Source organism: Hippocampus guttulatus, chromosome 8, assembly GCF_054856545.1.
Source record: "Hippocampus guttulatus isolate MCC_2025c chromosome 8, RoL_Hgut_1.0, whole genome shotgun sequence".
NCBI classification, from domain to species: Eukaryota; Metazoa; Chordata; class Actinopteri; order Syngnathiformes; family Syngnathidae; genus Hippocampus; species Hippocampus guttulatus.
The window spans coordinates 13226464-13242817 of record NC_141268.1 but is presented as its reverse complement, the minus strand read 5'-3'; the positions used below and the strand labels follow the sequence as shown (position 1 = coordinate 13242817).

Here is a 16354-nt window from a genome sequence, read left to right as displayed (position 1 = left end):
GATGACTTTTGTGTGGTAAAAATCCATGATAAGATTCATAAATCTCGCACAGTATTGACATTTCTCACACAAGTCCCTCTTGATGTGTGCTACCAAAGAGTCTGTTCTTGTGAATTTGTTGTCCCACCGCCATCCACACCGAAGCCGGCTTGTAAAGATGTGATTAGAGTGAGGCTCCCCACGTTCCTTAGACAGAGTTATATAAGTGAAGTGGACTGCCAAGTCCGGTGGGATCACAAGGTGCTGGCTGTAAACTCAGAGGGAGTGGGGGGTAGGGGAGTCTGAGCACTCATGTGGATGGATGTCAGAGAAAGTAGTCTGCCACCCATCGGACTCCGTCGTATTAAACAAGGTTTATTTTTAAACCAATATCAGCCTCAAGCAGCAGTTCCAACCATTCGTCTTAATAAAGCATATGACACCGACTCACATTCCAGTACTGGACATCATGTGACCAGAAGCACCTTAATCATGCTGTTTGAGATAAACTAGCATCTTTGGAATTGTTTTGGATTTGGAAAAACAACATTTCCCATGGAAAGTTATGAAAACCGAGTGAATTTGTTCCATGGTCAAAATATCACAGAACATTTTTAGTAACTGTAACAGGCAATGTATCTTTCTTCCATTCAGCCATCCATTTTTTTTAATCCGCTTATCATCACAAGGGTCGCGGACGTGCTGGAGCCTCTCCCAGCTGTCTTCAGGCAGTAGGCGGGGGACACCCTAAACTGGTTGCCAGCCAATCGGAGGTTTGAAACACACAAACACACACTTTCATTTGTGTTGTGATCTAGATCTAATAGTGAAAAAAAATGATGCCAAAATACTATTTGTCAATTGATTCATTTGGACAAATATGAAGGATTTTTGGCTTTGCTCTGCCAAAATGGTTTTGGAATAAATTTCTAAGATATTAAAATGTGCTTTAGGAGGGGGAATTCCAGCTTTCAATTGAGAGGTTTTAGGGACTCCAAAGGGTCACACTGAAATTGTCGTTGTCTGATGTAACTAATGACATTTGTCAGATTTTCTCTATGCATGTTCCAGTTCATGCCGGGAGAAAAAAAAAAATAGATAGCTGTTTGCCCAAAAATGGTGACAACGTTCCAAAATCCTGACACTGACGTTATTCTGATGTTGTGTCACATAACAACAGATTGTGGCGCTTGCTGTGACGTTCTAAAAATATTTTCCGTACTCTTATTTAACCGATGAGGTCCTCTTTCAACAAAATGCTTTTAACTTCCTTTTTCTCCTGAGCCACTTCCCTTTTGCTTGATAACTTCTAGTCAGTGTAGCACGAGAGAAACAACCATCATGGTTTGAATTTATATCACAAATGTTTTGGGCTCTTTCCGGAAGGGCTTTATAAGATGGAGGTTGGTTTAGAGAAGTGACTATTCGGAGCTGCGGCAGTCTATCGCGTGACAGGTCAGTAGATGTTTAATTTGATACACACTCAGTGGAAACTACTATTGCAATAAACCACTCAGATATTTGACCCTCTTGTGAATGCTGATACTGTAGCGCAGTTGTACACGTCTAACTACTTACTGAGTTCCCTCCACAGCATTATTATTGCTGCAAGGGCAGAGTACCTCACCTTCTTCTTGACAGTGAATCTATCGCTGAAATCTCAGAATTCCTGAAGGAGTGAATTAAAAAGGATAAAAGTACACGTCATCAAGTCGTCAAGTCGTGTAATTGACGGTTTGCTTCGTGGTGTTTCATTGAGACGATTTGTTTATTTGTAAAGAGCTGCCTCGCAGTACGTACAAAACTGCAGATTGGAAGTTGAAATCCTGACTTCCTGTGTGGCGTTTGCATGTTCTCTGCGGCTTTTCTCAAGTGACCGGTTACCTCCCACATTCCTTGAGGTAATTGAAGACTTGTCACTCGGTGTGAACATGCGTGGGACTGGTTGCTTGTCTGTGTGTCTTGCCTCTGACTGGAGATAAACTGGGATCGGCTCTAGCTCCCTGACGACCCCAGTGAAGGTAAACGGTACAGAATACGGATAGATGGGTGTCATCTGTGCATTTAAGAGCATCTCAAAATGCCAATTTCTAGGTCGTACACTTAAGATGAACTCAATGTTTTACCCCAGCGATCCAAATCCACTCTAAACTTCATGTTTAGTCATTGTCCAGGCTTTGTTAATGATGTCATAGCCCCCTTATTGATCACTTGAGATTCTCCTAAAAATAAGCGTTGTCAATAAAAATGAAAGTTGGCAAGCATGGTCTTCCTCAGAACATACCCGAGAACATCCTTCCTGAGAACACGACTCTCTTTGTAATTGCAACACCAATGCACTTGTGAAACCCCACCTGATGTAGTTCCGTAAAGCCATTTTGATTGCAGCACGAAATGCATCTTGGGATATTTTTCCCAGACAAGTCTTTACAAGTAACCAACCGATGCATGCCTCTTTTAAGCTAGCAGAAAAGAATAACATCCGCCAAATTCGGTGAGTTCTTTGCTTTATGCGGACTTTCAATTGGAATGTGACTTGGACCAGAACTGGTGATGGTTCACAAGACCACGAGGATCAAAGAACGGACAAGAGGGCGAATTGACAAACGATTTATATTTATTTATTTATTTATTTTTTTGGGTGACATCCTGTGCTTGCCACATGTTTTTGCTTTTGGGTGTTCATCTGCTATTCTGTCCACATGTCGCGGTTTCTTTCGACTGTGGTGACAAAACTCAAAGTGTTAAAATCCTCTTCCAACTAAGCCATGTGATTCCACAGTTGCAGACTGGTGACGTGAGATGGAGGCCGCATACAGAGAACTTTACCAGGAGTTTGTTCGCCTGAGATCTCTTTGCCTCAGGCAGGCTGCTCTGTTGCATAGTCTCATGACAACTCTACAGAAAGCAAAAGGTTCAGCAAAACAGTCCAAAAAAATAAATAAATAAAAACATCTCACGATCCATCGAGATGACTCAGTAAAAGTGTTTGTCTGCAGATGCTCCTAACGGAGACTCGACTGCCGAGCGTACCCGAGAAATCCCGACGCACTTCCAAGGAAACCCAATAAGTGCACCCAACCCTGCAGCAAAGTGTGACGTGTATGCGCTCGCCGCAAATGAGAACACATCTCATCTCCTGGCTGAAGATATGTCCAAGTTCAGCATGAAGGCGCCTGAGGGCAAAGCGCAGCAAAAGATGTCCTCAGGAGAGGACCTTGTGACAGCAAAGTTCTGCTGTGATCCTCCAAGTGGAGGCGGGAGCCACCAGGACTCAAAGAGGGTAAATCAACCACATCGGGAGACATCATTTCTTCACACCAACACATTGTTTCACATATTTACATGTAAAAATGTGTTTACCTCAGATGTCTCTGTCAGACCGTCAATTCCTTGGCTTTGACCTCCCAAGTCTTCCAGGTAGATTGCTGATGTCCGACGTGGCTCTGCAGTCTTACGTGTGCGACTTCTGCCAGGCCGTTTTTCCGGGACACACGACCACCAGGGGGGACTTCCTGCAACACCTCCACAACCACGTCACTTAGTTACTGCCGCCAAAAGCGCGGCATGAAAGATGAGGTTGGATTTCCTCTCTATAAATCCGAACACAACCTCCGATCAAAACATGGCACAGGGTTGCTCAAAACTGAGCACTATTGAATTTGCAAAGGTGAAATCAAACTGTTGCCCTCTTAACCCTGTCATGCACCAATCATGATAACCTGGAACCTGATCACACGATAAGCTGTCCACTGTAGTAAACACTGTCCCTAAAAGGGTTAAAATCCCCATTAGGGTTTTAATGAGGGCGAACTATTGAACCGCTCTAAAGACAATTGGGTCAAAAATAAACCTAACCAAAAAGCAGACAACTCAAGGAAAATAAAACATGGAAACCCCAAAATGGTCATAAATCTACAGCATAAAACAACGCTGATATGGTGAGCGTTACGTCTTGTGAATAAAGTGAATAAGAGGTGAGGGTACTGTAACTCCAGTCATTTAAACTACACCCTCAATTTAAATGAACTCTTAATTGTAGCCCCTCAAAGAGAGAAAGAGATGAAACAAGTCACGTTGGTTGCCCAGAGTCATCAATCTTCTCCTCAAGATCCAGTCAACCCGCTTGATTGTGACCAACATTGGCGAAGTCTTCCTTGTTGTCTTTCATTGTATCCTCGTCATATTTGGCGCTCACTTTCTCATGATCATGATCATATTTGACACTCACTTTCAAAAATAAGCTATATTAGCAGCGAGTAAATTAAAGAATGCGGACATGTTTGAGGACTTAGGTGCTTTCTGCAGTTAGATACATTTGTCGGTTTCTAAAGGAAAATAATAAAACCTTGCGTTCTGATGAGTTTTTCAAGGGAATTATTCGGTTTTGCTGGGTTTGGAAATGCAACATCGAATGATGTTGTGACAGGCAGTCTGCTGACAGGCGTGCCTCTATTTTTGTCCAAATGGCACTTGCCAGCTTTTGCACGGAAATTCATAATTTTAACATTCTCAACTGTCATGCAAGTGTCAAGAGGGTTGAGAAATCAAATAAAAGTAACACGGCGTCTGACATATACAGACACAATGGAAAGGGAACAGCCGGGAAAGTGTTAGCAGAGTGTTACTGGCACCCGCTGCTGTTTTATAGATATTGCAACTGTTGGCTGGTGTCCAAAGGACATCTTCACATTGTGCTTTGTGGTTGTTTTGTACTTGAGCAGTGATAATGTGTTTCCCAACATTTCTTGACTACCAGAGTTACGTTTGTATATACAATACAAAAATGTGGGCCTGTTTAGTTTACTATTACTGGCGACAGTGTCATGGTTCTGTTTCGCCTTTGCCATGTTTCTCTGCTCTCCTTTCCCTCTCTGCTTTGCTGGAGCGTGGCAGGAGGCGGGCCCAAACTCAAGAGGCGGAGACTCACCCCTCACCTGATTCACATCAGTAGATGGCAAACTATTTAGCCACTTTTTCCCCTTGTTTTTTTTTTTTTTTTTTTTGCTTGAAGATTCTTGACCTCTGCCCTGTGTCTTGCCATGACGCTGCCCTCTTCCTCCTGGCATGCGGTCCAACCTCTAGGGCAGGGGTGTCCAAACTCGGTCCACAAGGGCCGCCGTCCTGCCTGTTTTTCATTTCACCCGGCTGCAACACACCTGATTCAAATAATCAGGATCGTTCTAATGCTGCTTCAGAGCTGGCTGATGAGCTGATCATTTGACTCAGGTATGTAGCAGCCAGAATTTGTCATTTTAAAGTTGTAAATAATTTTGTACAAATTAAGTGGAATGGCATCATACCTGGTGACCTCTCACAGTAAGTGCTTGCTGTGAGGCATGCTTTCTTCTAATGTATCGGACTGAATTAGACAGCATGCCTTGATATTTAAATGTTACATAAGTCTCAAATAGTAATGAGCCCCTATGGGTTATTGGGATGGCAACACAGTTTTAAAAAACAAAACAAAACAAAAAAAAATAAACAAATGGTCACTGTGTGTATGTGTGTTTGCAATCAAGCTCTCACTGGTCATCTGTCAGCTGCTCAGTGCTGTGTTGCTAAGGAGGGAACACCGAGGCTAAGAATAGCCTCCAAGAAAGAAGGCGCTAATTAGCACTGCTGACAGCTGATTGATGACAGCATCTTCGTCTGCCTTCATTCTCACTTGTTCTTTCATAATCACTGGAGGGAAAATAATTGAAATGCGTGTGGGGATTATTGTTTTAACATACAGTGCATTCATTTGGATTGATTAGTTTCATTGTTTGCTTTCAAAGTTAAAACTTAGGGTTCTGGCGTAAATTCCGTATGGCATATCTCTGTGCATAGGCGGGTTGCATCCTATGTTGGTGATTTCGCAGAAGCGTGCAGGCCGTTGGATCTGAGAGAGGGAGAGTTGCGCTGCTGTGGAAGTTGTCACAACCAATTTCAAACATGGCATGCCAGCTTTATCTCATGTAGCCTTTTTGTCTAAAACAATCACCCCAGCCTCCCGTGACGTTGTCTTGCGAAAATCAAACTTCTGGAATTAATCAGCTGGACTCTCAACGCAATTTGCCAAGCATTCGCAACAAGACGATCAGGCAAAGGGGGAGCTTGTCAGGAAAGAACGTTTGTGGCTGGGTATGCAATGGATTTCTGGAACAAGTGGGATGTCTGCCAGTCCATCCTTTCTGCCAAGGATGTCCAATATGCTTATGTAATCACATTGATCCATATCGATTGCTCTTCCTAAAGTACCTGGATGCCTGTCAAACAAACCAAATTTGAATTTTGAAAAGTGAGTGTGAAAATATACAGAATTTAATTTTCAGTCAGGATGCAGTTGAAGAGAACTTGATGTACATTTCATAATTTTAAAATCTGTTTCAAATTTATTTGGATGTCAGTTCCAAACTATTGAATTCAAATTGAAAAATTCAGATTCAGTTTTTCAACGCAACGATTCAAATTAAACGATACAAATTCAATGTATCTCATTCAAATTCAGTTTTTCGGTCTAAATTGAAATATAACTTTACAAAATGGATGGAAAAATGAATTCTTCCAATTCATATGACAGATCGGAATTTTAAAACTGACTGTGCAGGTACTAGATGTTTTATGATGGCCGCGGTTTGTAAGGGATTTTTTTTTTTGGTTGTTGTTTTATTTCAACACACTGCATTCTTTAAGATTGGCACATATGTTTCCAAGTTTCTTGTAAGGGTGTTTCCATGTAAGTGCGTAAGTCCTGGTGGTATCATCGTGAGTCATGGCTCGCAGGAGAGCGTCAGCACAACAAACAAGATGACAGCAGGAGTGTTGCTGGCTCCTTGGCGCAGCTCCTGCAGCATCTTTCACGCAACAGACACAAGCATGTGTGCGTTGCAGTAAAGCACGCTGCAGCCTTAGGAAATAAACTTTAAAAAACGTGTTAGAAAATAAACAAAACTCCCTAATCTGTTGGCAAATTAATAACTGTCACTAATGCTCAAGAGACAAGCAGGTGGAACGAATGCATAGCCCAGAGTATATGTGTCATTAAAAGTAAGATGTTTACATTTCACAGCCAAAAATGCTACTGCGGTGTTGGGCAAACTTTTTTTGCCGGAGGGCCTCATTTGATTTGTAAAATGGGCAGATGTTCATATTCATGCCGTGTTATTTATAGATGAGGAGAGAGGAAATAGTAGTTAAAATGTTTGTATAAAATACTTAAAAAAAAAAATCAAAACAAACCGGGGGGCCATATGTAGACGATGGCCCATACTTTGAAAAACATCAAAGCCCTGTCGGAATTTTTTTTTTTTTTAAACTGCGAAGTGCCACTTTCAATCTTAATTCTAAATGGAGTGATAAGGACTTTTGTTCTGATGATCCTTATTTGACTGTACTGTACACATAAAACATTTGAAGGTGAAGTGCAACTGAGCTAAAAGTCTCCACCTCATCAAGTTTGATTTCAATTTAAAAAATGCAGTCCCCCCGAGTTAAACAAACAAAAAAAAGAAAAACTAAACTTGGAGGAAAACTTTCAGCAAAACAAAACCATGACACAGATATCATACAGAATGTGTGTCTGTACTATCACTAAGGGAGGATGAAATGTATTTTTATATGGCATAAAATAACAGATATCAAGACTGCCAGAATTAACACCATTGACTCATTTTCTTCTTTGACTGTTTCCTGATAATGATCATCAGCAAATTGTTCTATATTATACATGCTTGAAAATGTCAAAAACCTTTTGTTTTTCTTTTTGCAAAGTTCAACTCGGCAATTAAAAGGGGGTTCATTTTCAAAGTTGCAGTGCCCCCTTGTGTGTTGGGGTGTCTCCAGGCAAGGCACCGCTAGCAAGCAACATTGCTCAGAATAAACAGATTCATTCAATATGCACAAAGGCTTTTAATAGCAAATTGTCCAATAACAGGCCCATAGAGTTTACTGCAGGCTGATAATGTCATCATATGACGTTGAGAATGATGATGATATCACCATTGGATTCTCTTCATGTTAGTGGTGTCCTGAGCCTGAGTCGTTTGCGGGGTGGATTGGATTTTTTTTGTAATCGTTTTTTTTTTTTAATTATTATTATTTTTTTACTTCGCTCTGTGATTGACACTGTCTTTGGTGACATTTGGGCTAATACTCCGGGACACACTGATCGGGCTCCGCTGCTGAACTTTGTGGATGTGCTCTGTGGAGAAACAGAATGGAGAAAATAAACACATCTTTCACCAGCATTTGACCCCCCCTGATGACTCTCAATTAACCTACCGGTACTTTAATGTGTGTACAATAAAATAAAAGTGGGACAGCCAGCACAACTTTCACCGATGCCTGTTGTGTGTCGGTGCATTGAAAAACATTCAACTGTTCAAACAGTCATTAAATGGCATTTGCTGGCTTGTTGAAGGTTGATCTCATCAGTTGTGTTCCTTGAGCTCCAGGCCATGTCGTTGTTTTTTTATTTCTTTTACTTTGAAGACAGACTGAATAGTCAATGGTCACAAAGTTAAAACCACGACCTACAATAAAAAGGTCTTTTCTTTTTCTTGACAGTTATGTTGAGAAAAGCGTACATGAATTTCATTTATTATTTAGCAATTGTCTATCCAATACCTTAATGTTGTCACATGAGCAGTTGTTAGCTTGTTTGTAACTCGTATGACAATTAAAGGGGAATTAAATAAAACACAGTTTGAAATTAAAATGGTCAGTATGACCTGACAGTAGTACATGAGGAAAATGACTTTATAAAGTGAGGGGTGGGGTTACTAAAATTTACCCTAAAATCAGCCCTCTCAGCCCCCATCATATGCCGCTGATTTGAATTGTGCATCACTGCCTTCTGCTGACCTTTTAACTTTGGTTTTGTGAGCTGATAACATTTGGTGATGTAGTAACTTGAGGCCATGAGGGTGCGCCTGCTACGAATGTGCCCCAAAGTGCATGAAAAATGATTGACACCTCGTCAGTCACGCCTTCTTTCCCTGATTGGTTGTTTTTCTTCTGGCGTAGTGGTTTCTTGCTAATCAAATTCGAGGCAGAAGATGGGGCCAGAGAAAGGGCTGACTTTTTTCCCCACAGGAAATGTTACGAATGTAATCCTGCCGGATCATACTAAAAGGTTTAATACACATGACAAAAGTCTTTTAATGGTGGTGTTGGTTCAACCATGACACATTTTTTTGGTCATTCTATTGAGATTTCTTTTTTATTTTTAAGACAAACAAATTGGGGGTTGACGGTTGTGTTTGACTTTTAGTCTGCTTGCCATGCAATTCATATTTATGCTCTCACTTTATTTGCAGTGGCCCTAAAGGAACTCACAAAAAAACAGGTATTCTCTCCTACTGCTTTAATTACTTCCTACTCTCCGAGAATCACTGAAGACCAACACGCTGCAGGCAAACACTCGTCTAGTCCATAGATGGAAGTTTAAAGAATTACAGAAAAGGGAGATCTCGCTAATACATCCCTTAGGTTCTGATCTGATACAGTATTCTATTTAATGTGACTGGACAGCGTTAAAGGCTAAATATTAGTCATCGCCACGAAGTGATGTGTTTTAAAGTCTTTGAATAATAGTTTGGGGAATTCAACAAGAAACACCCCCACATGGAGTGAAGTCATCATGGTTCATGAATTGCACGATGAACATCTTGGCAGTTGAATAGCAGAGAAATGCAGCCCAAAAGTCAACAAATGAGCAATGTCAACAAACTACGTATTTCAACAGTAAGTTGAATAATACACTTGTGCGTAGTCGGACAATTATGCTGGTGATAAAAGAAGCATTTCATACCGATAAATCCATTATCCTTACAAGATTGGGCCACAAACATATTCGGAGGAAGTGAACTACAGTTAAGCAAGTGAAAGACAAGAAGTCAGGCAGATTGACGTCAGAGATGAAACGTATGTCACTTTTTTTTTTTATTGTTATTTCCGCAGTCCTTTTGGTTGTGGGAGAAAAGAGGAATAAAAAAGACTGTGCCATTTCACAGCCCACAGATTTTATTTTGGTGCACTGTCGCTTGGTGAGTCAATGCAACGCCCCTCAATTACCTCCCACTCCATCGCCCCCACAGCCTATCCTGCCCGCCCCTCTGCCCACGCAGCCAACGCTCTCTGACGTCAGTTGCCGCTGAGGTGGCTGCGCTGCCGCTGTTGCTGCTGGTGGGGGTCTTATGTTGTCGCCCACGGAGTACTTCCTATATCACCTCCCTCCTTCTCGTCTCCCTCCGTACACGCCCACCCATGTCTTGGCTGGAATCCTTTTCCTTGCTCTGCCTATCACAACTAACTTGGACACATCACTTCTTCCTCATAAGGCAGTGTGATACCAGGAAGAGCCTTAAGGCCTCTCATATTTTCTTGGCAAAACAACACCAGTTTCTTTAAGTTGACTATCTGTCTGTTCAACTAAAATTCATTCTTGCAGTTTTAGTTTAGTCACTTTTAACACTTTAGTGGGTAAAGGTTAAGAATAACTTTTTTTAAACTCACCCAAGTAGCTTTTAGCATAGGTTTGTTTGAAAAAATAGTCCAGTGTCTGGAATAAAAACAAAAACTAATGAAGACAAAACCCGTCCATTATCTATAGACCACCCTGGTCTGGTTGGCAGCCGATCGCAGGCCACACATGGATATCCACATTCACGCCTATGGACAATTTCCAATGGACCTAACATCCATGGTTTTGGAATATGGGAGAAAAATTAAAAGGAAAAAAAAACATGGACATGCAAATGCCACGGAGGAAGGTCGCAAACCACCAGTCCACCGTGCTGCCCTGCATCTTAGCATGCTGGGTAAAATTCCACCAATAATTTGCTAACGGCTACGTTCATTTCAACTTGCTCAATTAGCTCAAGTCCACAACACATAAAGCAAAGCTGAATTTCTAGGATAATTTCAAGTCAAGGTAAATGGTCAAAACTATTCCAAAAAACATTCATATTAAAAGACAACGCTTTTGCAGTTGGGCTGCTGCTTGGGTAAAATGCACATTTGTCCAATGAGGAAATGCTCCCCTGGCCACTTTTCTTCACATGGGTCGCAGGTGAATTGGAGCATAGCCCAGTTGACGTGCTGACTCCTAGTTCACCTGGGCCTTCTATTTTCATGCGATCTCTGTCTAAAAGAGGCTTGATTTGATTTGTGGTGTTTTGTCAATGTTATACTCAACATTAAGCAAAGAATGGACACCAAATATGCATACCGTACAGTTTTGGCAATCTCTGTCTCAGTGTCGCTGGATTTTTATTATTTTGTTTCACTTGCAAAGAAACGGGCAATCGTTGTAAAATAATCATTTATTCTGTTGGCAAAATCAAGCACCTAATGATAAGTTAAGATCTGGAAAATCACCTGTGGTGTGAGTTCCGTCTGACTGTAATTTGACCTTGGCGACTCGATCGTGTGACACCATGCGAGCCAATCGCAGCCCTTCGTCCATGAGCGTTTGTTGCATGAGATGGCGACTCCAGGTGGACGGGTTGGAGCTGTCGGTGGCGTGGCACGGCGATGGCGACTGGTTGCATTGTGAGCGCATCAAGTCTGACGGGACAGACAGAGAGACAAATCCTGATCGTACAGTCGCAGGGGCAGGAGGAACATCTGGAGTAGTCGCAATAAAATCTTGAAGTGTTTACCGTGCGACACGCTGTCCGGACTTTCTGCAGATAAGCTGTCATCGTCGGCCCTGTGGTTCAAGGCCTCTGAGCTGTCTGCTCCGAGGAGTGATGACGTGCTCTCAGGTGCAGTCACCTGCAATTGAAAACACATTTAGTTGTTCAGAATCACTTTTTGTTTTCGTCAATTTGCAGAGACGTTATAATCTGAAGCACTCTCATAAGAGGGCTTTGTCAACTCACTTCGAGCCTTGCTCTTTTCTGGGGCAGCACACTGTTCTCCTCCACGTTTGACCTGGGAGGGTAATGAAAATCCAAATTTTGATCTTTGTAAAGGGAGATGTGCTCACGATTAGTGTTCCATCCAATTCCAATTTTAACATTTCAGATATTTTGCAAAACACTGGAACATCCCATTTAACCTGTGACCTGTGTTTTAGGCACAAACATTCTTTGTGACACCACTGGATGTGGTGGATGAACCAACATCCATGTTTCCCATGAGTAACTCCACTGAATCAAAAAATGAGAGTGACTGTTTGAATTGCGACCTTTTTGGTTCGTGAGCTCATTATAAAAAAAAACAACTAAAAATAAGGAAAAAAAAACACTCGATTGCCATGAAAATGTCACGGTTCTGTTTGTGACCAACAGGTGGCACTGTAGGGCTCCACCTGCAGCGGCACACCTGTTGGTCATTGTGTCATTAGTGGTCTGTATAAAAGGACTCCCGTCACGATCACTCATTGTTGCTGTTGCTGTGTGCACGTGTCATGTTTTGTTTTCTGTCTTAGGTTTTTTTTGCTACTTTGATTTCTTGTGATTTTGCTGGACTTTATTTGAGTTCGCTTCTCCAGTGTATTCCTCTTTGCATTTTTGTTAAATCCATTTTGGTCAGCCACCCTGCTCCTCCCTGCCTCCCTGCTTTTTGGGGTCCTCTGCACTACCATCACGCAAAACATGACAGAAACTTTGTACAACAGCATAATGTGTAGATTCTGCTGAAAATATGGATGCAGTTACAGCTCGATTATATGCTGTTTGTGTAATGATGGAAGCTCAGTACACTGGAATAAATGTATCCCTGTGCCTGCGTGGGTTTTCTCCGGGTACTCTGTTTTCCTCCAGCCAATTGGGTCTGTCTCCAGTCGAGTTAAGGTTCATATGAGGTTCGGATGTTTGTTGTACTGTATTGGGATTGGACTGTCAATTCCACTGATTCCCAACCATTGCCGTGAAACTATGTAATTTTAGTTCATTGGTCTGAAATGTACAATTCCGTTGCGACAAATATTTACTGTATGTTTGTTCATCTATTGATACCAGTGAACCATAGTGACATGCAAGCCTCGTCTTTAACTAAACACACTTAGATTTCACACGAAGTCCATGTGTAAACTGAAACGAGAGCATCATTATTTCAGTTATTTTTGTGACTTTTTTTTTTTTGGTAGTGTGCTGTAAGTCTGGTGAAATACAGTACGTGCTTTGGCTCAATAAAGGTTGTGGAACACTGGTTTATTCATTCCCCCCTTTTCTGTTGCATCAGAAGCATTGCGTATAACGGCTGAGTCAAACGCGCTTTTCTTACCTTGCATGCATGAGAGTGGAGGTGTAGGAACATTTTCTCGCCACCTGCCGAGCCAAAGAGAAGAGTTCCACCCTCCTGAGTAAAAGGGCGTTGTCGCGCATACAGAATTGGGCTGCAGCCTCGTTGATAATTAACTGAGGAGAGAAGACAGATGGAAGCTGGGACCAGGACAGAGTCAAGTCACACAAGGATTTGAAACATCTGCGCTCTTGGATTGTTTTACCTCATGCTGTGTGAGTAGTTTTCCTTCTCTCCGTTTGGAGTCGAAGCGTCCGTAGATGAGGCTGTATTTGCGGATCTCCTCTTCCTTCTTCACATCCTGGGAGCCCATGTTGAAGATGTGGCCCACGGTCTTAGCGATCTTCTTATTTATCCTCAGCAGACTTTTCACCTCTGTTGGATCGGAGCGAGGCAGAGTCCTGAGAAGTCTCTCTACGCTTTCCGCCACCGCGCGGCTCGTCTCCCCGTCCAGTTGTCCTCCGGGCCAGGCTGACAGAGGGGCGGGGGCAGAAGATGAGCTTGGAGATGTGGAGGGACCGGGGGGACCTACGGGCGGGCTGGGTGGATCCTCTTCGATTGCTGGTGCAGAGGCTGATGTGCCGTTCCCATCTGGCTCTGGGGTGAGCCAATGTGGGTCCATAGGGGACAGTTTTTCCCGGTAATGTGAGTCTGGTGGCTGGGGGGAGGCCTGAGAGCAGGGGCTCCGGGGGCTCCCGCTGTGCATGGGCGTGAGACACGCCCGATCCTCCCGCTCACACGGCGAGCCCGGCTGCCCGTTGCTCAGAGACTTCTTCGGTCCACCGGCGGATCCGCTCGGACCCGTGCTGTCCACTTTAAACAGCGGGATCCCCCCGAGGGAGGGCAAGCTGGAGACCGGCTGGCTGAAAAGGGCCGGATTCGCCGCCCAGTCTCGGAGGGCCTTCTGCAGCCGACGCACATGCAGCGGCTTGGTGGCCATGCCGACCAGAGCCATTATCTCCAGGAACTCGTCCTCGGCTGCCTCGCAGAGCTGCTGGACATCGTCGCCGCCCTGCTGGATGAAGGTTTCATAGTAGGCCAACAGGTTGGCCCTTTGCAGCACCCGATAGAGCTGCAGCTCCCCGAGTGTACGTGGCAGAGACATGGCACGCTGCAGGCAAAAGATGAGCACAAGTGAGACACCTGGACCTACAGACATCAGTTTGACATCTTCATTGAAACGTCTTAATGGTTACTTTTAAAGGTGACTCATTCGACTGCAACCATTCAACAGAGGTGGCAGAAGTACTCATACTCTGTACTTAACTAAAAGTATTGTCTACTTGTGTGGAAACAAAGCCTTGTGAAAATAGGAGTACGGATTCAACTTCTGTACTTGCGTAAAAAAGTACAGACTGTGAAAAGTACGAGAGACTTTTCTTTGTGAACTAAAAAAAACAAAAAACATCATTCAGACTAAACGGAGGATTTCAGAATGCCAGAATTCGTTGGTTAGGATGGCACAAGAAACAACGCGGTCCTCACCATTCATAACAGTAAACAAGGCCATGATGGGGAATATCTTGCTTCTCTGACTCAGTTGGTGTTATTGTGAATGCTCCCTGGTTAACGTTCCTCCATGTCGCGTCTCTTTTTTTCACTTCACAAGGCTCCTGGAGCTCAGTCAAGCAAGATCTTAACTGCAGTTTACTACCTCTAAAAATCGTGAACGTTATGTTGAAAAAAAGTTACAAGGCAGGAGGAAAAAAAAAGAGATACTGTATCAGCTTTTGAAATGTAGTGTAGTAAACGCACAAAGTCATCAGAAAAATAGTAAAGTGCAGATACATTATACCACTTAAGGACAGTAACTTTTTTTTTTTACTTCCCATTACTGATTACTCAAGAAAGTGTTCCTCAATCGTCACTGCACTTACCTTCTTCAGGTCAGAAAGGAGAGTGAGGCTGTTGAGAACTTAGTCTCTCCAACAACAGATGTCTCTTTACAAAAGAAAAAAAGCCCATCTTTAATCATCTTTAGGTTTATCACAACAAGTAGTAATGTATTCATGTGCCATTGAATATGTTGCAACTGAACATGCTGATGAAAATGTACCGCCTGTGCTTCCATGTTTCAAATTCAGTCTCTTACCTTGAAGCAATAGCGTCAGATTGGCGTAGTAAATCCCCTCAGCCTACTGTGGCTCGTCTGAAATCACTGGCAGAAATCCTCCTCCGGCGCACCGTATTGGTCGCTGGCTGCCTCTCTTTCTCTCTCTCTGTCTGTGTGGGCTGGAGAATGACGGGGGCGGACTGCAACGCGCCATCTGACCGAAAAAGAGCCTTCCTCTCCCGGCAGAGAGGCGGCTTTCAAATTGAAGATGTGGGTGGTGGTGGACCGGTGGTGGGGGGCTCGGAATGAACCCTCTGCGTCTTCAATATGTGTTCAGGAGCATGAAGCTTTTATGGAGCATTCCAGTGCCTCCAGACGGAGCAAAAATCACACGTCAATGACACTTTTTTTTTTTTTTGGTGAATGCCTAGTTTGAATGGTTATTTGTTAGGTCTTACTATTGTACTGTATAGTACTCAGCATGAGTAAACAAACAAAAAAAAAGAAAAATAAGCATTTGTCTATCTAGCCACTTATCCTCACGAGGGTCGCGGGCGTGATGGAGCTTATCCCAGATGTCTTCAGGCAGTAGGCGGGGTACACCCTGAACTGGTTGCGAGCCAATCGCAGGGCACACGGAGACAAACAACCGTTCACCCTCACGCCCTGAACTGGTTGCCAGCCAGGGTACACATATCCAAACAACCATTCACACTCACAACCACAGGGACAATCTAGCGTGCTTAATTAAGCTACCACGTATGTTTTTTGGATGTGGGAGGAAACCGGAGTACCCGGAGAAAACCCACGCAGGCGCGGGGATAACATGCAAACTCCACAGGAAGCAATTGAACCCATGACCTCTGTATTGTGAGATGGACGTGCTAACCAGTCCAACCGTGCCTCTCTGTAGTTTGAATATGTAAAAGGGCTTTGTTATGATTGATAATACAATACAGTATATCTTTGGGCCATGTCCTTTTTTTAATCCTTTGCTGTCGACTCTTACTGTATATCGAGAAGCAGGCTTAACAAAGTATTGGATTGCTTGCCCACTAATAAGACACGTGACTTGGGTTTTTTCCC

The 16354-nt window shown here is 43.1% G+C and overlaps 2 protein-coding genes across 3 annotated transcripts; one reads left to right on the top strand and one right to left on the bottom strand.

The window, feature by feature from the left end:
* Positions 1-1271: 1271 nt before the first annotated feature.
* Positions 1272-8210, top strand: LOC147201239 (uncharacterized). Of its 2 annotated transcripts, XM_086118334.1 has the most exons (5): positions 1272-1434; positions 1853-2000; positions 2762-2893; positions 2979-3262; positions 3348-8210. In XM_086118334.1, the coding sequence occupies exons 3-5, from the start codon at positions 2782-2784 to the stop codon at positions 3522-3524; spliced, it is 573 nt and encodes a 190-aa protein (XP_085974460.1). In that variant the 5' UTR covers positions 1272-1434; positions 1853-2000; positions 2762-2781; the 3' UTR covers positions 3525-8210. The 2 variants fall into 2 exon arrangements, with proteins under 2 accessions (XP_085974460.1, XP_085974459.1); XM_086118333.1 differs by lacking the exon at positions 1853-2000.
* On the bottom strand, positions 7853-15388 carry nab2 (NGFI-A binding protein 2 (EGR1 binding protein 2)). Its single transcript, XM_086118332.1, has 8 exons — positions 15308-15388; positions 15093-15156; positions 13421-14326; positions 13198-13331; positions 11850-11901; positions 11628-11742; positions 11344-11532; positions 7853-8164 (listed from the first exon to the last, which is right to left on the bottom strand). Exons 3-8 carry the CDS (start codon positions 14318-14320, stop codon positions 8067-8069), a joined length of 1488 nt encoding a protein of 495 aa, XP_085974458.1. The 5' UTR covers positions 14321-14326; positions 15093-15156; positions 15308-15388; the 3' UTR covers positions 7853-8066.
* Between the last annotated feature and the right edge of the window lie 966 nt (positions 15389-16354).

What these genes read in the sequence shown, in the direction of transcription:
- LOC147201239 (XM_086118333.1), top strand. Translation starts at nt 2,782, where the DNA reads ATGGAGGCCGCATACAGAGAACTTTACCAGGAGTTTGTTCGCCTGAGA. An exon ending in AACTCTACAGAAAGCAAAAG is followed by an intron (nt 2,894 to 2,978) that starts GTTCAGCAAAAC and finishes GTTTGTCTGCAG; the next exon opens with ATGCTCCTAACGGAGACTCG. An exon ending in GCCACCAGGACTCAAAGAGG is followed by an intron (nt 3,263 to 3,347) that starts GTAAATCAACCA and finishes TGTTTACCTCAG; the next exon opens with ATGTCTCTGTCAGACCGTCA.
- nab2 (XM_086118332.1), bottom strand. Translation starts at nt 14,320, where the DNA reads ATGTCTCTGCCACGTACACTCGGGGAGCTGCAGCTCTATCGGGTGCTG. An exon ending in TCCACTCTCATGCATGCAAG is followed by an intron (nt 11,902 to 13,197) that starts GTAAGAAAAGCG and finishes TTACCCTCCCAG; the next exon opens with GTCAAACGTGGAGGAGAACA. An exon ending in AGAAAAGAGCAAGGCTCGAA is followed by an intron (nt 11,743 to 11,849) that starts GTGAGTTGACAA and finishes TTTCAATTGCAG; the next exon opens with GTGACTGCACCTGAGAGCAC.